At 44.2% G+C, this 23,064-nt stretch overlaps 1 protein-coding gene across 2 annotated transcripts in view; it reads left to right on the top strand.

The window, feature by feature from the left end:
* Positions 1 to 23,064, top strand: part of KIRREL3 (kirre like nephrin family adhesion molecule 3) — a 748,317-nt gene that overhangs the window by 565,209 nt on the left and 160,044 nt on the right. For both annotated transcript variants that reach the window (XM_081890928.1, XM_081890927.1), the window contains exons 6-7: positions 3,627 to 3,784; positions 14,048 to 14,198. In XM_081890928.1, the coding sequence (XP_081747054.1) occupies positions 3,627 to 3,784; positions 14,048 to 14,198 (309 nt within the window). The remainder of the gene's footprint in view (positions 1 to 3,626; positions 3,785 to 14,047; positions 14,199 to 23,064) is intronic.

The raw sequence follows: 23,064 nt of genomic DNA, 5'->3' as shown, positions 1-23,064 counted from the left end.
TTTGCGCCTGTAATGTGGGATGGAGACACAAACACACACACACACACTCCTAGCAAGCTGTCAAGATGGCAATTTGAATGATGGAGGTTTTTTTTTCTAGAGGAAGGATGAAAGATCCCTGATGTCATCTGAGTCAAAATTCGCAGCGAAGTCTTATTTGATAAGAGAGATAGCTGCAGAACCTCCCTTGAGATGAGGAGTGCCTCTTGTTTATTAAGCGAAGGTTGGCAGGTGATACAATACAAAAATAGTCCCTGCAATTGTGCTAATAAGTATAAAGAACAGTCTTTCCACCGTTGCTGAAGAGTTGGGTTTAGGGCTTCTTATTGTACCTTCCTCAGACTTGTTTGTTGACTATTGGTGATCCTGTTCCAAATCATTATGAGAATCCTCTTCTGCTCTGACCAGTGAGCAAGTGGCTTTTGAATGCTTTTTAAAAAATAAATAAATAAGGAAATACTATATGACCTGCTCTGGCCTATTATTGTTAAGTGGTTTCCTTACTGGCCTGACTGGTTTCCCCAGAATTATAGACTTGGGTGATTCAATGATATTATAATCTGAAGAATGTCAAAATCAAGGTCTGTGAAGAAAATAGGAGCAATGCTCATCTTTCAGGCGACAGGGAATGGCAATGAATAGGATTTTAAATAAAGAACTGTGCACGATACAGCTAAGGTTTAAAGCAAATTAAGACAATCTGTTAAAATAAAAAAATTGGTCTGTATCCAAGGTAGCGCCAAGTTAAAATCACTTAGTTAAAGTCCTATCCTTGTTCTGCTGGTGTAATGTTTGGCACCAGGGGAAAGTTGTTGAGCAAGAGAATGCATGTGTAGGTTGCTGGTGACTTGGTTGCTCAATCTGTTGTGCAATTAGTTTCTGCTGGCACAGCTGGTGACTTGGTTTCCTCTGCTGCACAGTTTTAAAACCCACCCATCTGCTAGCACAAGAGCATTAGATACATCCCATTAGTTTGTATCATAGGGGAGACAGAGGAGAAGTGGGACCTGGAACAGTATACGTAAAGGTAAAGGGGCCCCTGGCCATTAGGTCCAATCATGGACAACTCTGGGGTTGCGGCACTCATCTCGCTTTATTGGCTGAGGGAGCCGGCATACAGCTTCCGGGTCATGTGGCCAGCATGTCTAAGCCGCTTTTGGCGAACCAGAGCAGTGCACAGAAACGCTGTTTACCTTCCCGCCGGAGCAGTACTTATTTATCTACTTGCACTTCAGGCTTTCAAACTGCTAGGTTGGCAGGAGCAGGGACTGAGCAACCGTCGTGGGGATTCGAACCGTCAACCTTCTGATCGGCAAGTCCTAGGCTCTGTGGTTTAACCCACAGTGCCACCCACGTCAGGATAGTTACCTCTTAACAGAATTGCACAATTGACATCCAACATTCTGTGGCTCCTTGAAACCACTGAGCATGCATGGTGTGCATTTGCTTTGGTTTTTCCTCCTAATATTTAGTACTTTTGCATACCTCAGAATTCTCCCAGGCATGCTAATCCCTGCCTCTTATTTATCGGTACTGCCATTCTGCATGCAATAGTGTCGACACTCAACCACCCGAGTTCTCAATTTGAAGGAATTATGCAGGGCTCTCAGTGCTTGCACAATGTTACAGTAGACATTACAAGAAATAGCAGAGAAGTGATTCTAGGCAGTGGGTTCTTGATGACTCTTGTAACATCCCATTTCAACCTAAAATTGATGCTCCACATCCTCCTGGAACAGACACACAAACGGAGCTACATGAACATATTCACAGCTTCAGCTGCGAAAGCTGTCGCCCAGTGCTCTGATTCATGTCTCAAATAGAATGAAATAATCTAGTTATACACCACTGTTTTTTGTTTTAGACCAAATCTCTTGCTTTGCATTCTGGACTAAATGACAGCTTTTGCCCCCGGCCTTCATAAAGTAATATGTGTGCACCTCAGCAGGAGAAGCCCGTCAGCGATGTGGTAAATAAATAAAGTGGAGGAAATATGTTATTGCTTTCATATCTAAAGCTCACTCAGACAATAAAGGTTCAGCAAAGAAAACCCATCCCAAGCCTAAACTGTCTGTCGACTACCTGCAGATACCATAAATGTCTAGTGTAGAAACAGTAATAGAACATCTGTGGAATAAGCTGGTACACTTAGTAATGTATTGAAAGGAAATCAGATTCTTTGTTCCCTAAATACCTTAGGCTGTTAAATATGATTGATTTCAACCAACAGCCTTGATGGAGAGCATGTCCCTTTGATGACATCCACCTTCCTCTCCTAAAAACCCGGGGTGGGGAATCTCTTTGGCTATGCAGGTCTGATCCTCAGACGTGGCTGAGACAGTCCTGGGCAAAGAGGGTAGGAGCCTGGAGCCATGGGGGCAGAAGGCAGAAAGAAAGTTAGATCATGAGGACAGCTTTAGCAAAAAGGTGGTTAGAAGCAACAACAAAGAGCTGGATCTGGATCTAGCAACCCCAGTGGTGAGGTAGGAGAGCTGTAGGAGGTTTGTTATGGAAGTGGACCCAAATGTTAAGAGTAAGGGACTCACTGTTTGGAGATAAGACTCACTCTGGGGCTGTGAGAATCCTGGGGACCTTGGGCAGCGATAAGGAACATGTCACAGCATGTGTAAGTAAATGAATAAATACTAGGAGGTAGGAATCAATCAAACTGAATAAGATTAAACTTCTTCACATGTTCACCCTTCCAGCATAGTACAGCCCATGTAAGTTATACTGGGAATGCAGTAAGTCCAAATCACTCTTGCAATAACAAAATAAGAGGGTGCACACCTACATCACATTTGCTCTCCCTCTCCTTGTTTTGTTGTAACCTGTGAAAAAATAAAGGAAGGGGGTGGGGCTGGGCAAGTGGAAGAAATAAGCAGCCATGTTCAGCATTCCCCATGCACTCCAAAGGGTAAGCCAGCTAACCACAGAAACTTTTTTCATATTATTTTTTAAACTAAATAAAAAATCTGTATTCATAATCTACAATAAATCCCTCCCCCATGTATTAGTTTCCATATTCGCATACCAAACTGGTATTCACACCCTGCACAATGGAAGCTTCTTCCACAAAAGCACACATTTCAAGTGCTGGATGATTTAGTCCCGAATAAATGAACATTTTTTTATTTTGACCTCAAAAATCAGGAATTGCGTGCACTAGAATAACAGCAGCACCAGACAAAAATATTGAGTTGGGAGAAAACTCACCCTCTGTATCACCCTTTAACCAGATGCCTTGAATGGGGGAACAAATATGTGATCAAAGCATGTTATACAATGTGCTTTAAATCTCTTTGTGTACATCTTTTTATTGGGTTACAGCAAGTTCTCCCTGTATAAAGTGCCTTCTTATGAAACTATATTTCAATGCACCCCTATTGTACAACACCTTGTTATTGTACTGTTGGCGACATGGCTGGTGCTGATGCTGCCAGAAGTAATCTTTCCTTCTTTTTTATGCCTCCTCAGCTTGGCTGATTCATTCTGCAGATCAAGTGTGGATTTCAGCATATTGTGTCATGCTTATTCTCTTGGATCAGTATATCCTGCCCTCTCTCTAATCTGGTGGGTTTTGTTCTGAAGCTCATAAATTGCACCACGCTCTGTTTTCTCTACAGTGCCTCCGGATGATCCCATAATTATTGGAGGGCCCGTCATTAGTCTGCGAGCTGGAGATCCTCTGAATCTGACCTGCCACGCGGACAATGCTAAACCAGCAGCATCCATTATTTGGATGAGGAGAGGAGAAGTAATAAATGGAGCAACCTATTCCAAGGTAAGGGTCTGAGATTTGGAATTGGGGTCAGGGTGGGTGTCAAAGAGGACAGCTATGACCCACCCAGGTGGTGATGACTTGGCTGACCTAGAGATGGACCTTCACAGGGAGAACTCAAGTCACATTATTAGTAAAAAATATATATTTCTACAATCTTCCATCATGGAACTCGAGGTTCCATACATAGCATTCCCAAAGGGTCTTTCAACCAGGCATTGACCCAGTCCAGACCCGCTTAGCTAAGTTGTCTCAAATGCCCTCACATCCTAGACTGGGAGGACTTTTTGTGGTGGGACAGAGATATATTCTCCCTGTCTCACAGCAATAGAATTCCAGGTCTGCAGAGTTACAACACATCAAGAGTTTGATGCTATCAGCTGTGGATTGAACTGTGGAAGGAGTTTTTATCACACTGTATTTGTTAATTTGCTTAACACTAGAATTCTAGGTCTGCTAAATCACAATACAGCAGGAGGTTCAATGCTATTGATTGATTGATTGATTGATTGATTGATTGATTGAATTGAGATCAATGATTTTTTCCCCTTAAACATCTCACTGTATCTGTTAATTACAAGGATATCAGCTGTGAATGGCTGCAGTTAATTACATGATTATCAATGCTTGTACTTTTCTGTGTTTCATTTCCCTCTGACCTCACTGTTTACAATCCCCATTGCCACAAACCAAGTGTGTGTATGCATACCTGTCTCTCAGGATAACACTTCATGCATCTGATGGACTGAAGTCCTCCAAAGCTTGGGCCATAATGAATCCATTTCTAGATTCTAGATTCTACTGCACCAAAAACAGTAAAAGTTAGCAGGGTCGCCCCTCTTGAAAAAGAAAAGGAGAGGAGAGGGGAAAGGTAGAGGAGGGAGATCAGATCTCCAAGGTCATAACAAATGATGATTAAACACACACACACACACACACACACACACACACACACATATAAAAGCCCGGCCACTGAAAAGAGGCCCCTGAGGTATTGGGGTCCTGAGCCACATATAGGTCAAAACCAACACATTATAGGTCAAAACCAACACATTGAATTGAGCCCAGAAACTAATTGCTATAGAGAGAAGGGAACTCTATACTAATCAGTATAGAGAGGGAAATTATTATTATTTTCCTAATGATCAGAAACTCCCCTTCTGCTATGTATTTTGAAAAGTGCTTTGTTTCTCTGTTCGCAGTGCATTTGGACAGCTTGTCCAAATTTAGCAACATGATTTTTGAGATCAAGGAGCGTATTTTCACCCTTGTTTAGATACATAAATGGATACCATTTTGACTCAAGATGGTGGACCGAACCTTTCAATACTGCACGGATTTTAAACCACTAATTTCAAAACTGCAGTCATCTTTGTTTGTTTGTTTCTTAGAATTCCCGAGCAACATTGGTTATAAGGCTGCCAGTGCATTTTAATTGCAGCAATAACATCACAAGCTTCCTCAGATGGCCTGAAACTGCCTCTGCATATGGGCAGAGGTGATGGCAGGCAGTTTGGTGAAATGGATTGTGAGCGAGCGCAGAAACAGAATTTTTAAAGCAAGCATTTTGACAAAATAAACATTATTCAGGGCAAAATGGTCTCTAGTGCAGGTGTGGAGGCCTTAGCCAGTCTGTGTAGCCTCCTTACGTCCCCTGCTGTGAGCTTGACACCAGGCTACAATTTCTCAAAGAGTGTTCTGTGCCCAAGTGCAGCATTTATATTAGTTTCTAAGAGTTTGTTTCCACTGAAAAGAAAATTCTTCTGCTGGAAATGCCACTAAGGTGCCTCTCAGGCAGGCGAGAAGTGCAAGAGCACAGGGAGCAAAAGAAAGCACAGTGACCTCTCTGTATATATACGTAGCAATCACTGAGATGCCCATATCACCTTCATACCTTTCAAGCACAACTTTGTCTTTGGCCATCCTGAAGTTTTTGCTACAGTCTGAGTGCAGATTACATCCCGTTGCCAAATATTTGGAGAAAGCCCCTAGTTTAGTGGTAGAGCATCTTCTTTGCTGGACGCGGATGGCGCTGCGGGTTTAACCACAAAGCCTAGGACTTGCCAATCAGAACGTCAGCGGTTTGAATCCCTGCAATGGGGTGAGCTCCCATTGCTCAGTCCCTGCTCCTGCCAACCTAGCAGTTCGAAAGCACGTCAAAGTGCAAGTAGATAAATAGGTACCACTCTGGCGGGAAGGTAAACAGAGTTTCTGTGCGCTGCTCTGGTTTGCCAGAAGCAGCTTAGTCAAGCTGGCCACATGACCCAGAAAAACTGTGGACAAACGTCGGCTCCCTCGGCCAGTACAGCAAGATGAGCGCCGCAACCCCAGAGTCAGCCACGACTGGACCTAATGGTCAGGGGTCCCTTTACCCTTTACCTGTCCTCTTTGCATCACACCTTTGAGGGCCAAGCCCTCACAAGGCAGTTTAAAAAAATAAATAACTGGGATTGAAATATTAATGCAACATGTATTATAAACAATCCATTAAAAAGCACCTGGCTAAAATGTAGTGAGCCAGCGGCAAAATATTTTAAAAGCTTGATGGAATAAAAAAAACTTCAAAGGATCTGTTTGAAACCCACAGGGGGCCAAAGGAAACTTTTGGAGGAGGGGGTTCCAAAGATGTAGGATCACTACTGAAAAGGCCCTATCCTTGGTACCTACTAACCTAACCTTTCCTAGGGATGGACGTAGGAACACTAGAAGATGCCTTAGATTAAGTCAGACTAAGTCAGATGGGTCCACCTAGCTCAGTGCTGCCTGCACTGGTGGGCAATGGCTCTCCAGAATTTCAGCAGCTCTATCTAGAGATGCTGAGATCTTCCACATGCAAGGTGGATGCTCTGGGATACAGCCTTTCCAAGAGAGTAGGGCTGGTAGAAACTATGTGCCACATCTGCACTGCAAGGAAGCAAAGTGAAAGGGGTTATTTATGGTATCTCTGAGGTTAAGGCAGCAGAGGAGTAGGCCAGTTAATGTTGTTTTTATGCCTATTTAATTGGATTTTAATTCGTACTACATATACTTTAATGGAGCACACACATATTTTTAAAATTTTAATATGTATTTTTATTTAACAAAATGATGACCTTCTCCAAGCCTATGGAATGGAATAGACAACGTATTTCAATAAGCTAATACCCTCCCGTACTATGTTCCTGTCTCATCCTGCACATGGATTACTTCCTGGGAAAGATAAAAGGATAACTAATTCTGACATCAATTTCCAGATGTTTCAGCTTTCATGAACATCAGATTTCAAAGCAGAAGTGAGCCAAAGAGCTGGTAGGAATGTTGGAGAATTCCAATGAAAACAGAAATAGAATCTAAGATTTCCAGTGTTGGCTTATTTGCCATGTTCTTCCCACAATCTGGGCCCCAAGTACCTTACAGACACCCTGATTCCTTATTCTCCATCTCAGCTGCTGAGGTCCTCTTGCCATGGTTGCTTTCAGTCTACAGTTGAGAGATATGTAATTGATCACATCCCTCCCCATTTGCAACGTGTTCCTTTTGCACTAAAATGGAGTGGAATAATGTATCGACAGTGTAATTTATGTAGTTCATGTAATTTGCATAATTCATTACATAAGGTATGTAAATTGTGTAATTTTGTCGCAGAGGACAGTGAGGTACATAAAGTAGTTTTTGGCAGAAGCCGAACTGAAGGAAAATGGAAACAGTGCTGCAAGCGGCTAATACAGGGCAGAAAGGAAAGCAGTGCCTTCAAACATCCCTAATTGTGCAGGTCCCTTCTGCAGCAGCATGTTGCACTTTGACCTATAATCTAAGAACCCAGTTTAGGCTGTCACAAGTCTTGCTCAAATGACCATGTGCAATTAGGGACCCTGAATTGAGTCTCCAACCGCACAGACACCCTACACGCATAGAATCATAGAATCGTAGAATTGGAAGGAGCCACTGGGATCATCTAATCCAACTTCATACAATGCAGGAATCTCTCACACAATGTGGGGCATGATCCCACAACCCTGGGATCAAGAGTCTCATGTTCTATCAACTGAGCTATCCAGCCTATAATAATAATAATAATAATTTATTATTTATACCCCGCCCATCTGGCTGGGTTTCCCCAGCCACTCTGGGTGGCTTCCAAAAGAATATTAAAATACTGTGATACATCAAACATTAAAAGCTTCCCTAAACAGGGCTGCCTTCAGATGTCTTCTAAAAGTCTGGTAGTTGTTGTTCTCTTTGACATCTGGTGGGAGGGCGTTCCACAGGGTGGGTGCCACTACCGAGAAGGCCCTCTGCCTGGTTCCCTGTAACTTGGCTTCTTGCAGTGAGGGAACCGCCAGAAGGCCCTCGGTGCTGGACCTCAGTGTCCGGGTAGAACGATGGGGGTGGAGACGCTCCTTCAAGTATACTGGACTGAGGCCATTTAGGGCTTTAAAGGTCAGGACCAACACTTTGAATTGTGCTCGGAAACGTACTGGGAGCCAATGTAGGTCTTTCAAGACCGGTGTTATATGGTCTCGGCGGCCGCTCCCAGTCACCAGTCTGGCTGCTGCGTTCTGGATTAGTTGTAGTTTCCGGGTCACCTTCAAAGGTAGCCCCACATAGAGCGCATTGCAGTAGTCCAAGTGGGAGATAACCAGAGCATGCACCACTCTGGCGAGGCAGTCCGCAGGCAGGTAGGGTCTCAGCCTGCGTACCAGATGGAGCTGGTACACAGCTGCCCTGGACACGGATTTAACCTGTGCCTCCAAGGACAGCTGTGAGTCCAAAATGACTCCCAGGCTGCGCACCTGGTCCTTCAGGGGCACAGTTACCCCATTCAGGACCAGGGAATCCTCCACACCTGCCCCCCTCCTGTCCCCCAGAAACAGTACTTCTGTCTTGTCAGGATTCAATCTCAATCTGTTAGCCGCCATCCATCCTATATTCATACGTTTGTGCATGTGCATGTGCATGTGCATGTTCTGTTAGGAACATAGGAAGCTGCCTTACACTGAGTCAAAGCCATAGCTCAGTACTCTCTACACTGGCTGGCAGCAGCTCTCCAGGATTTCAGACAGTGGTGTCTCCCAGCCCTACCTGGAAATGCCAGGGATTGAACCTGGGACCATTTGCATGCAAAGTATATGCTCTGCTACTGAACCACGATCCTTTCCTAACACCTTCTTACCTTCTGATGAATGCACAGGAATCTTGAATGCGGCCAGCAGTCATGAACGCACTCAGTGCATTTTCACAGAGCGAACGATGACTAAAGCCCAGCAATGTTATCATATTGTTAGCGTGGGTTTTCAGTCTCATGATGGAGGGAGGTTGTTTGAAAAGCTGATTTGCATGCTGATCAGTTTACACTAACACTGGCCAGGGATCAGGGGCAGGAGAGGAAGGCAGAAACAAAATCCCATATCCTTCCTTTGCAAAATAAGATGCACAAACCGTCTCTTGGATTCCAGTCCTTGGCTAGCTGCGGCATGCTCTGGTCCAGGCCGCCTCTGTTGCCTGCCTGCAGCATCATCTGCATTAGCCAGCCTCATCCTCCAGGCCTTCTGCTTGCTATCGGAGAATCCAGCATCTGATTTGCATAAGCGGCGTGACCTTTCTCTCACCGCCATCTGATTTGCCTGCAGTATTATAGGAGGATTCTTGCTTTATTGCACCCAAATCCTAAGACATTTCATTTCTCCTGCCATCAGCAATCTCTCAGGAAATGGCCAACGGGTTGCTGTGTACCAAAGCTGCAGGAGAAAGAAGGTGGATGTGAGATGTGGGGGGTGGGAGTGGGGGACCACGGATTTTTAAAGCACTGCATGATGGCACTGTTTGTGCAGTGGCGATTTCAAATCCCTTCCCTGTGTTTCTCACAGAATATTTCCTCCCCGCCCCCCCCTTCTTGTGTAATCTTGATCAACACAACAAGCACACATTTCCTCTTCCCCAAATGCCATGTGGACACAGCAGAACAATTAAGTCCACAGCTTGACCTTGTCTCCCGGAATCTCGGGCAGCAGCCGATGCTAATTAGAACCGCAAAAGGGCTGACCTCCCCCCTCCTCTGATTTGGATGGAATTAATTCCTGTCTAGCCCATTAATATGCAAGTCTGTCAAGAGAAGGGTGTTTTGTTTTTGTTTTTTCTTCCCCTGGTTCTGGTATTGCGTTTCCTCGGCTCCCCGCCTCCGCTTTTTGTAGGCTTGTTCCCTCCTGGAGGAAGAATGGAATGCAGCAAGGCATGAAAGTGAGGATGGAGAAAGCATAAGACCAAAAAAACCAGCTCCACCTACACTGTTTGAGCCAGTATGCCTTTCAGTACCAGTTGCTGGAAACTGCGGTGGGTGAGGAGAGTGCTGTCGCCCTCCAATTGTGCTTGCAGACATCTGGTTGGCCTCTGAATGGAGTGCTGGACTAGATGGGCCCTTGGCTTGATCCAGCAGTGCTCTTCTTATGTTCGTATGGGCAGGTGTGGCTCACACTCCTCAGTATTTGCCTCCCTACTAAGTTCCTCTTCCTGTAGGCTTGAATATGCATCCACTTGTCATCTCGCTTAATCCTCCTAAAACCGCCTTCCTATTTCAGTGCTCCGTTTCCTCATTACCAAAGGCTTGGGGGGGGTTGGCAACAGATTAATATTCTCTATAAATATTATAAAATGTTGCATGTCCCATTAAAAGTCTATTAAAATTCAATTAAAGTCCAGTTAAATAGCTATAAGCATGATGTTAGTCCATTGCCTGAACTCCACCATGCTAAAACCCAGCCCAGGTAAAAACATTGCTCCTGGCTTTGGAGGAATCAGGACAGAGTCAAAATGGCAGCAGGTTGGAATGGATAGCATGTGATTTGTGTAGTTCTTGTCAGTGCCTGTTTAGGGGAAGGGCCATAGCTCAGTGGTAGAGCATCTGCCTTGCATGCAGAATGTCCCGGGTTCAATCCCTTGCATCGCCGAATAGTCCTGGAAGAGGCTCTCTGTAACCCTTGCCAGTTGCTGCCAGTCTGTGTAGACAATACTGAGCTAGATAGACTAACTCAATAAAAGGCTGCTTTATTATTATTATTATTATTATTATTATTATTATTATTATTATTATTAATTTGTATCCCACCCTCCCCGTCCGAGGCCAGGCTCAGAGCGGCTAACATCATAAAAACAACACAATAAGCATAAAAACAGATATCAATTAATTAAAATACATCTTAAAATTAATTCAGACAAGTTAAAATCTGGGCAGGTGGCAATTATCAGGGTGGAGTTGAGAGTGGTTAATAATTGCCAAGACCAACTGTTTCCACTGATCATACAAGGACCTGTGAGTGGGTTGGGGCCTCCTTCAGGCTTGTTTTTATGTTCCTATTGTATGCGCTTTCCCCCAGTCCTTTCAGATAATGCCATGCCTGGTACATTGAGATCTATGTAGCTGCATTTACAAGGATGCACAATGGGGGGGGGGGGGTCAATCCAAAAGGCACTGAATGGAATAGGCACTATCAAAACAGAGCAAACTTCCATTGCATGGAACGTCAGTCACTTCCAGATGGTTTAACCATGAACTTCTGAAGAAAGCTCAAACTAGTTGGTTTTTCAATGCCTTCAAATCGTGCTCAAGCTCAGACTTTGCTGATTATCCAGGGCAAGGATAAACAGCCAGGAAGTACACAATTGGATATGTCCATAAGGTAGAGAAAGTTGTTGTTGTTTAGTCGTTTAGTCGTGTCTGACTCTTCATGACCCCATGGACCAGAGCACGCCAGGCACTCCTGTCTTCCACTGCCTCCCGCAGTTTGGTCAAACTCATGCTGGTAGCTTCGAGAACACTATCCAACCATCTCGTCCTCTGTCATCCCCTTCTCCTTGTGCCCTCCATCTTTCCCAACATCAGGGTCTTTTCCAGGGAGTCTTCTCTTCTCATGAGGTGGCCAAAGTATTGGAGCCTCAGCTTCACGATCTGTCCTTCCAGTGAGCACTCAGGGCTAATTTCCTTAAGAATGGATAGGTTTGATCTTTTTGCAGTCCAAGGTAGAGAAAGCGAATGTATTAAATGTCTGCAAGGACAGTTGATCAAGATTTCCTGTGATTTCCAAGCTTCTTAAACAAAATTAATGGTTATTAGATAGGATATTGGGATGGAGCTTCCATGCCCAATGGCAGTATGCCTCTAAATACCAGGAGCTAGATGAGGACAGTAGCTGCCTTGGTGCCTTGCTTGTAGCTTCCCCCCAAACCATTGGTTGGTCACTGCTGGAAACAGAAATTTGGTCAAGATCAGAGATGGTTAATACGTGGCCTTCCAGATGTTGTTGGACTCCAAGTTCCATGAACCCTAGCCAAGATGCTCAGTGGTCAAGGATAATGGGAGCTGGAGTCCATCAAGATCTGGAGGCCTACCAGTTCCACATCCCTGGTTTAAATGAACTGTTAGGCCATCCTTTTCCAACCTGGTGCTCTCCAGACATTTGGGACTCCAGCTCCCAACATCCCTTTCCATTGACCATGCTGGCTGGGACTGATGGGAGAGGGAGGCTGCTTTGCTTTAATCCATCCAGGATGTTCTTATCGTGGGGCAGGGGGCATATGCAGTGGCTCAGAAACAAACAAACAGAAAGTGGGTTTTTTTTAAAAAAAAATAGCAGAGTTTTAAATTGTTAAACCGTTATTTTAAAATTATAAATTGATTTTATTTGTTAAGTTGCTTTAAGAGTTCATCTTTTGTACAAAGTGGCTGGCAACTTTAACAACAACAATAGCAACAACCCTTCCTGGAACCTCATGGTGAAGGGCAAGTAAAAAAAAAATCAAAATTGCTGCTGCTGCTGCTATTCTAATTTTGCACATGCCCAGAAACACTCACTTCTCCAGCCAAACTGCATGTGTCGACAGAGAAGCATGTCTGTCGCAATCAAACTTCTCAGAGGCAGGGGTAGCCAGTGTGAGCGTCTCCAGATGTTACAGCGCTCCCATCCCCAGATGATGGGAGTTGTAGTCCAAACCCTCTAGAGAGCACCACAATGGCTGCTGTCTCCCTGGAGCCTTACCAAGCCTTGCAGGGTCCCACAGTCAGAGGCGGATTTAGGGGAGTGAAACCAGTTTGGTCGCTCTGGGCGCTGAGCCTCTGGAGCTGCACAGAGGACACTGCAACTATGATTTAGAAGCAGAAGAAGGCACTGAATTTTGGCATTGCACAGGGCACCACTGAAATTTGAGACCCCAAGGTCCGCCACTGTCTGCTTAGCATGGGATGAGAATAGCTTTATGAAAGGCCCAGGCAGGTGAGCATTACTGCCTGCACTTGGGCACCTGTCTGGGCTGAATATATCTCAATTCCCAGAGCCTGATGTAGCTACCAGGAAGCCAAGTGAAAGATTCAGATCAAATCTGACAGCAGATTAATTCTGTGCCAAGCCGTGCTCCTGCTCCTCTCATAAAGCATTACAGGGAAGGCAAAGCTTTAGAATTCCAGCTCCCCAGTGAGCACACCTGGGCAACCTCTGGTATTTGGAAGTGTGAAGGGTTGGCTCTGGAGCACCACAGACACGGGTGCCCTCTTGATAGGCGTGAAAAAGCACCTTCAGTGCAGTGTGTTAATGAGCTTTTAAATATTCTATTTTATTCATATGCCTGGCCTGTCTGACTAGACAGGATTAAACGTGCCGACTGAAAGTGCACATTGGAATACGGGACAAACATCCAAAATTAATGCAAGAGGGCAGGTCTGGCTCCAGAGGATGGTGTTTTTTGTTTTTTGTATGTTATTTTCTTAAATATATGCATTTTTTAAAAATGCACATGCATTTCTGTAAACATCTCTTGGTTGGAGAAGGGCACCTCAAAATTTGGAGTGGTCCTGTGGTTTGGTTCATATATTGTTGCAGAAACTGCTAATTAAGTAGGTTACAGGTAGACTTTGGAACTGCCAAGGGAGGTTTGTCTAACCACACCCCATTCCCCCCCCCCAAAAAAATCTGATGGCATTCCAAGATGCATTTGGCATGTTGAGCTCTCACTTTTAATCTCCTTGTCTTGGTAATTGAAATGTTTTATCCATTCCCTCTTGTCTCTTTTATAGTTAGCTAGTTGTGTGCATGTGTATTTTATTGTTGGGTTTGACAATGTTCTGTTCGTTAGCTGCCTTGGGCATTTATTTTAATGAAAATGCAAGGAAATGGGCTTTTAATCAATAGGTGCAGTTCCAAAGCCAAAGGCTGGTCCTGTTTCAAAACCTGCAACACGTTGCTGAAGATCGGTCATCTCTTCCCCAAAGTGGTAACTGTTGACTTTTGTTTTCTTCTGCAGACGGTGCTTCGTGACGGCAAGAGAGAGAGCATTATGAGCACACTCTTTGTCTCCCCATCCGACATTGAGAACGGCCAGACCATTGTCTGCCGAGCTACCAACAAGGCCATTCCCAATGGAAAGGAGACCTCTGTCACCATTGACATTCAACGTGAGTATCACAGAATTGTAAGTTGGAAGGGACCCAGAGAGTCATTTACTCCAACCCCCTGCAAGGCAGGAATCCTGGCCACAGCTATCCCTGGGTGGGCTTGAACCACCAACCTTCTGGTTAATAGCCAGCTGCACTGACCCATTGCGCCACCTGAGGGTAGGTTAACTCTTTGCAGTCATCCTTTGCCATTTTATCTGGAAGACCCTTTCCTTTTGGGACACATTCTGCAATCTGTACCTGCGACCTCATTTTATAGAATCTGTTGCCCCACCACTCTTAAAGCAACATCGAAGTAATCAATTTATTTCTTTGACGGTGAAAAACAAGCCAAGACTAAGAACAACGAAATATATTGCTGCCTTGGGGTATGCTGTTGTACTGGTTGAAAAAAAATCCCTTCCTATAAGGAAGAGGTCACCTGGCGCAGGGCTAGTGCTCAGCAGCCATTTCTGATATTTTACATCACTCTAAGTTTGTACTGAATTGTATTACCTTCCTGTGCACTCTGAGGCTTGTTGCGGGTGGGGGAGAGACTCCCCTTGGTGCCAATGGTAGCTTTTTTTCTGACCTTCCTTGTTGTGCGGCAGAATAATTTTCATCTGGCTCACAGCTGGGAATGGAAGGGGTAAACCTCACATCCACATGCACAGTAATCCTGATGACAATCACTGCCCTCTCCCTCTGCCATACCTACCATTAGAAAATTATTTCTAAGAGGTGGGTAGTCTAAATAGGCCAATTTGTGATTGCCTTGATGGAAAATAAAGACATTTTTCTGAAGTGGAGGCTGGCCCATTATGGTAAATGGGGTAGTGCCCCATGGACCTCCATCTGTTCTTATTCAGCCCCCTGCTGCCCTCTTACTTACGTCCAGTCCAGGTGGTGGCACTGAGTGTCAGCTTCCCCCACTTAAGTCCCAGTGATGGCCTTGTAGAACACAGTAGGAAGGAGAAAGGGCTCTGTCTGCCATTGGATTTGGCTCCACACACTGTTGCGCTTCCTGTCTTCTGCCCCACTTGTGCTAATGGGAATCAGTTGCCCCTGGATTTCTGTCTACTGTGAGATCTTTCCCTTATAAACATGAATGGTGTGCAGTAAAATACATGGGAACACGTTTTCCGTACCACTGTATCATGTAACACACAAGCCAAAGTCTCAATGTTACTGTGGACATCCATGGCCACACCAGAATGGAATGTGTCAGTGAATGACTTATAAGATTCCTTCCAGTAGCACCTTAAAGACCAACTAAGTCAGTTCTTGGTTGTTCTTTAAGGTGCCACTGGAAGGAATTTTTTTTGTTTGGACTATGGCAGACCAACACGGCTACCTATCTGTACCTGACTTATAAGAGTTATCAATGGAGCACATAGGACCTTGGACAAAAAGATAAGTGGTTTATGTTTGTTTTAACTGAAGAAGTGAAGGTGTTGTGTGTATAGAGATGACATGAAGAAATTACCTTAGTGGCAACATTTGGAATGTATTTATTAATGAGGCAGTCTTCCACTGGTCAAGGCCAGAGAGATATGTTCACAGTAGTCATCGAAATGCAAGACAGTCATAGTCTCAATGATTTAGCTCTCTGAATGAGTAGCAGTTATTGCCAGATGAATTGACAAGATTCAGAAGCAGCCGGAAAATGAAGGTCTGGAGAGAGACGTGAAGGGCAAAGGTGAAGATGTGATGCTGAGTTTACAAATCTTGATGGCGTTGTTGTCTGTTGTGATTGAAGTGAGGAAAACTTATGGAGGGGGTTTTAGAGGGTTATTTGGCTAGAATGAGCTTAAATTGCTGACAGGATGTCGCCTGTCAACTGTTCAGAGAGAAAAAAGCACAATAGCTTCTTAGTGTTGTTAGTAGGAAACCAGTCCGGAACAAGAGAAGTAAAGCTGGGGATTATGTGTGGGGAAGTCCTAGATGTATTATTGAATGTAAAGTTGTGAATGAGAAGGTGGGAAGGAATTTTAAAAAGATGATCAAGGGCATTTCCAGTGGTGGTGATCTGTGGAAGGCAATTGAATTGTGAGAAAATATCTAAGCTATTTCTTAGATCCTGGTTTAAATCTCTGTTGTAGGCATATAAGGCTCAAACAATGAACACAGGAACATTTGGAACATAGGAAGCTCTCATATACAGAGTCAGACGACTGGCCATGGAATCATAGAATTGTAGAGTTGGAAGGTATCCCAGGGTCATCTAGTCCAATCCCCTGCAATGCGGGAGAATCCATTTAACTCGGTTAAATGCCTGGAGGCAGTGGCTCTCCAGGATTTCAGGCAGCGATCTCTCTCAGCTCTTATCATCCAATGGCCTTCAACCATTGTACTGCAACCCTTTCATATTTATTATTAATTTTTGGCATTTATATACTTTCCAATTAGTCATGTCCTCTGGGTAGTCTCACAAATTTAAAACTGGTAAAATAAAATAAAAAATACAATCAAACCTTAAAAAAACCCAAAAAGATACAAAAAAAACCCCTATGGCATCACAAATGTCAAGATAAAGCCAGAATGAAACCATCACAAAACTGCATAAGATAAACACAAATAATATAAATCAGCACTAAAACTAACACAGCTTTAAAACTAACAAAATAGTTACAAGAACTATAATGAACTATACCTTTTTTTTAAAAAAAAAGGTCATTACATTACATTACATTACATTGATGCCAAGTAACCATCTCTGGGGAGAACATTCTGCAACTAGGAGGCCACCATAATAAAAACCTATTTCTGTAATAGCCACCCACTTTGCCTCATTAGGCAGGAGAACCTGAACAGGGACCTCCAGTGAAGATCTCAGGGTCTCGACTGGTTATATTAAGGAAGGGACTAAAATCCCACAATTGCAACCCAGAGGCTGGGGCTCTTCAGCCTGCCCCTAGAATTCGATATCCTAAGAAATAGCAAACCACTGCTTTTGTATTTCCATATTAACAGGAGGTATGTACAGCTCCTCCAAACAAACAGATGTTTGCTGCTGATATACATTTTGGTCCTCAGTTTGCCACATGGTGAAGATATTGTCAGAAAGCAGCCATTCTCTTGTTGCTATGTCCTCCATGGTCTTGTTAAGCTTTCCAGCACATTGTGCTGAATGCATTTTTAATCAATCCAGACTGGCTCCAATAGCAGCTACATTTGTGCAAAGTCTACTGATTCATTCGTTAAAGCCTTTCTGTCTTAAGGAAATTCCATAAGATATACATCTGCCTTCCTTCCATCTTTTTTTTTTTGTATTTGCTGCTGTCAAATTGGGCCTGACCTTCCCCTCCTCTCCCTCCCCTCCCCCAGCCCATCATCAGCCACATTCGTAAATTCCTGCATCTGTATTTGCCATCAATTTGCAATTGCGGGGCATTCAATATTAGCATGCCAGCTGCTTTCTTGGTTCCAATTAAAAACAGGCTGAGCAAACTCGAGTGCAGCAGAAAATTCACCACTTAAAACTTCCAACCATTTCACTGCAAGATTAACAGGCTCTCAGGTTGTTCTTTAGCATGTCCTGACAGAACTGGCAAGATGAAATGAGATAATGGTATGGGTTATTTCGCAGCCAGCAAACAGTTACAACAGCTTCAAACGCAGGGAGAAAACAACAACACAGAACTTGAGGCATCATTATGGCGTGCTGTACAGTATAAGGCCAGCAACGTGAGCTGAATCCCCAAAGGCAGCAGAAGCCAATTCAGAAAGGGGAGATTCAATAAAAGACCAATTTTTACTCCAAACCATTAGGTAGACCACGCTGCGAAAGAAATAATAATATCCCATCCAGCTATTAAAAGAATTTTGCTTTTAATGGTCTCTAATGGGCTTATCAGTTTAGCAGCAGTGGCTGGTTGATGGAGAGGGGTATAATAATAAAGGGATGAATTCTTCACTCTGCAGCAGCAAGAGGTTTGAGACAGCAGACGTCAACCCCTAGGTGGGAGCTTTGTGGTTTCCTTCAGCACCATGGACAGGGATGAACTAATTGTCTTTTTCTTGGTCTCTGCTCACATTTATGGTGGGTACGATAGAGCGCCTTGAAAATAGGTAAGGGCTGCTAATGGGCTTGCAACCAGGATCCACTTGCATGGAGTTGCTGTTTGTGAGAACTTATGGCTCCATGTTGGGGTGGGGAAGGCTGTGCATATGTCTGCTGCAGTTTGTGCAACTTTGGCAACCTCGAAGTTTCAAGGTCCCCACTTGCAATCCCCTCTGTTCCGCACCTCTAATTGGAAGTGGCATGTGAGTCTCTGCTGACAGGCCTGACCTGGCAGCTGCCCTCCCATTGTGAAAGGAGAGCAGGCCTCAGAGGGAATATGAATAAAAAGTAGCATTTCACACACTGCTTTTGGCTTTGGTGGGACTAGCTGAGAAGCAGAACTGCCCAGGCCAAAAGCACCGTGTTAAAAATAAAAATTTAACCCTCACGTGCTGCTTCTGAGCCAGCAGTGCATCCCTGAATATAGAATGGAAAGTTTCCTTTCTGGAGCAAATTTCAGTTTTGAAGTGAAAGCAGCATTAGGGTGGAGGGGTGGCGGTAGGGGGAAGGAGTCACTTTAGAATCCACTTTAGGTCTTTAGCAGCAGCCCAGTTTGGTCCAGTTCTTCAAATTGTCCTCTCGCTTTGGTTAAGATCCAAAGCAGAGTCCTGCTTCAGAATAGCTGAAAACATCATATTTCCCCATTGACTATATTGTGGAAATGACACTTTGAGATGTATTTATGTGTTTATTCGTTCGTTCAGTTAATGTCTCCCTTCTCAAACTGATTTCACAATGCATTATATATACATGGATTTCATATATAAATAAAGTTGCATAGCCGGTACAAACACTGAGTAGGATAATAAATCGGGTGACGGACAACTCCACTTGGAAGACTTGTTGAAAGAGGAAAGTCTTCAGCAGGTGCCAAAAGCATGAGAGAGGCAGGGCCAGTTCAAACTTCACATAAGCTAGTAGTTGTGCCTGTATGTGCAATATCTATAATGAAGTGAAAACATTTTTCAGCCCAGACTCACAAGCAACTTTCCAGGGGTCACATGCTAAGGGTGGTCATTGCCAGAGGCAAAAAATGGGCACCTATTCTCATCCTCTCCATCCCATCTTCTGCCTGCTTAGCAATTTCTATTTTATGGAGAGCCTGAGAGAAAGGGTACCAGCTTTCACCTGATTGTCCTTTTCAAAGAGAAAGCAAAGCTTTGGGAACAGCCTGCTTCACAATGCCACACCCACACCATACATTCAAAGCACATTTAAAGCATATGTGGCTTCCCCCAAAGAATCCTGGAAACTGCCATTTATCTCCCACAGAGCCGCAGTACCAGCACCTTTAGCAAACTACTATTCCAAGGATTGTCGTGAGGAAGTCAACTGCTTTCAATGTATGGAGTGGGTGTGAACTCAGAGCACCTCCCAGAAGACCCATTTTGTTTCAGACAGCAGCCAGAAAGCTACCAAAGCACATAGTTCAATATTTTGGCTTTGTCTAAAGCAGATGCATATCTTTAAGCGGCACAGCTGGATGAGAAGCAGTGCCACATTTTTTAAAAAAAAAAAACTTGGGCAAAGTCTCTTCCTAAGCCAAAAGCAGCCCACTAGATGCCAGGCACTTATGATCTGGCAAGGGACTCTCTCCTGACATGAAAGGGGATGGTTCCTCAGAAACATTGCCCATGACATTAGGACCATGAAGCTCTCTAATTCTTAAGCAGCTTAGTCCAACTGGCTGATGCTTAAGAAGTTGGCCTTTGCTGTTTGGGCCAAGTGAGGAAGCTGCACTGTGCACGTTCCAGCTTCCACTGTGTGCGCAACATCAAACCTTGGTGGTCTCTGCTTTTAAGATTAAAGGAGTAAGAAATGAATTCATTTTGCGAATCAATTGCTCCATAAATGACTTGGCAGAAATAAGGTTTCTGCTGCTTAAAAGCCAATCAGAAATATCTGCACCCGGCAACAAGGGTCCCTCACTTTAGGATCCCTCTAGTTAGATAAATTCAGCGAAACCTCACGTTTTTATGATAAGGAAAAAAATCCTGGTTAAGATGAACCATTGGTGCTCAAGCAGAAGGTAGTGAGAATCAGCCCCAAGCTGTCACTAAACTGGGGTTTGTAAGAAAAAAAGAGAGACTAAGCAACTCCAGTTGGAACATCTGTTCAAAGTGATTTCCGTTCCACCAACCACATCAAAGCAGGCCTCCTGTGAGTTATGTGCCGAACATCACAAGTGGGATTAAAATCATGTTTAATAGTTTGATATGCCATAAACTATTTATACTGCCAGAACCCAGTGGCTGTATGGAAATTCACATCCTGCGTGCCAGGAAGGAGCAGAGCGAGGTTACTCCTGACTCTTCCGCCAGCATTCCCAGCTTTCTCCTGCTACGCTAACACTCCTGAGTTTGCATTAGCAACTTTGGCTTGTTTCCAAAAAAACAAGAGAGAGGGGTTGAAATGTTGAAGGCCTGTTGGTGAGTTGGAGATGTGCCTGAAGGTGGTGGGGGAGGCTTGAGGTGGAATGGGAGTTCAAGAAGGCGAGCCAGCTTTTGCAGAAATATGTATCAGGTAACTTTCAAAATCCTGCCATTTGATGGATTTTTAGTCATCAGGGCCACTGCAAGACCACTCCTGTCTCGCAGAGGATTCACTAGGCAGCTAGTAGATTTGCTTTCAACCTCTGCCCTAGGCTTGATGGACACTTTTTTGGCTTTGCGGGACTAAGATAGCAATTAAGAGAGGTAGTCTTTCTGTTCAGAGATTATAAATACAGTGGTACCTCGGGTTAAGAACTTAATTCGTTCCAGAGGTCCATTCTTAACCTGAAACTGTTCTTAACCTGAGGTACCACTTTAGCTAATGGGGCCTCCCGCTGCCACCGCACCACCACTGCACGATTTCTGTTCTCATCCTGAAGCAAAGTTCTTAACCCGAGGTACTATTTCTGGGTTAGCAGAGTCTGTAACCTGAAGTGTCTGCAACCTGAAGCGTCTGTAATCCGAGGTACCACTGTATGGCTAACAGTAGCAGAATGAAACAAGCATAATAAAGCCATTTAACATACATCCAAAATCAGAACGAAATGCAAAAGGAACAGCCAAGAGCAGAAGTTTTAAAATGGCAGCAGTAGCACATGGTTTCATCTGCCCCAATCAGAGGAGCAGGCCACAAAATAAATGCTTGTGTCCTATGAGCCCAAAGAACTTATCCAGTGTGGGGTGGATATATCAGCTCTGTCCATTGCGGAGGAAATCTGGTTGGCTGTGGTAATGTGTATTTTACAGTGCAGTCCAATCCAAGATCTGTTAGTATGAGGGAGCTTGGGATAACAGGGATATTGGGCTAAACTGAAGTCTCTCATCCCTGCCCAGCTGGGACTTAGCCAGCTCAGCCAAAGCCAGCTGAACTGACACTGGAGTAAGTCCCCCAAAGGGGAGTGGCGAGTGTGGTTGTGGCATGATGGGGTAGTGGGGGGAGACATGCCCACATTCCAATCTCCATTCAGTTCTGTCATGTGACCCTCTACCAGGTTCAGGCTAGCTCAGCCAGCTCCTGAACAGAATCGAGAATAGGGGCAAATTACACCTGAAATTCCCCATGGCATAAATTATGCTGGCATCCTGTAGTTTTGATTGCTCTGCCACTCACATCGACTGGATTGCTGAAATGTGCTCTGTGTGGGGTTATCTTTGAAACTTCAGGTGGTCTAGAACAGGGTTTCCCAAACTTGGGTCTCCAGCAGCTTTTGGACCACAATTCCCATCATCCCTGACCACTGTTCCTGCTAGCTAGGGATGTTGGGAGTTGTAGTCCAAAAGCAGCTCCAAGCTTGGAAAACCCTGGTCTAGAATGCAAGAACAAGGATGTTGGTGAGGGTGGGCTGACAAGAGACAGTGCCTTCTCAGTGGCTATACTGTAGAACAACTTGCCTCCTTTTGGGTTGTCTTCTGCCAACTAATGAAGACATTATTTCAACAGACTTTGGCCATGACACACAGATTATGATTTTATTTCAAAATTGCATTTTAGCCGCTGCACCTGACTCAGTTATACTTTGCACTGGTAGCATTGCTTTTTAATGAGTCTGTGCCAGATTCAACTAAGTTGTTGCAGAAGCAGAAGCTAGCACAATGAGTCCTGCTAACCCAAAGGCACTTTACTCTTCCCCTACATGACTCTCACTTCCTTCCCAAATCTGCTCTGGAGGGTTTGGAGAACCCACAGAACAGGGCATGGGGGAGGAGAAGGAAAGGCGTTTTGTCAAGTAAGCAGAAATGCTTGCACTTACAGATCACTTTAGTGCACAGTTGAATTCCACCAATTGTTATTTTACTCACCATAATCTCCCCTGAGTAATGCATATGCATTAGAAGGGCAGGGTTTATTTTAACATACATACATCAAAAGAGGAGGTTGTCTACTGGATCTCTGCATGATTCATGAATGTAGCCTTGCATTCTTCCAATCAGCCTTGAAGTTGGGTGCAATTTTTTTCTGCATATCTGAATCTGAAGGTGCTTAGATAATCCAATCACTCTTTGCACAAAGTCACAGGAGTCACCCATTCTTACAGTAGGCTGTCTTTCCCCAATCAAGAGACATGTTCAGAACCGTGACTCATGCAGAACCACTAAGGCTACAATCTTAGACACACTTACCTGGGAGTAAGTCCTATTGGATACAATGGTACTTAATTCTGCGTTGATATATATGGGATTGCACTGTAAGGGTAAATAGCTTTTTCACCTTCTTAAAACAGATGGATGAATGAATCATAGTTCCCAAGGGGGGGGGAGTGTTTCTCAGTACTAGGACTTTGGAAGACAATTGTTCGTGGCTTATAACATTGGGCCATTCAGGTTGTGCATT

The sequence above is a fragment of the Podarcis melisellensis genome (assembly GCF_964234715.1).
Source record: "Podarcis melisellensis genome assembly, chromosome: 15".
Classification (NCBI taxonomy): domain Eukaryota; kingdom Metazoa; phylum Chordata; class Lepidosauria; order Squamata; family Lacertidae; genus Podarcis; species Podarcis melisellensis.
Note: the sequence above shows the minus strand (reverse complement) of the source record. Positions and strands in the feature narration are given on the sequence as shown.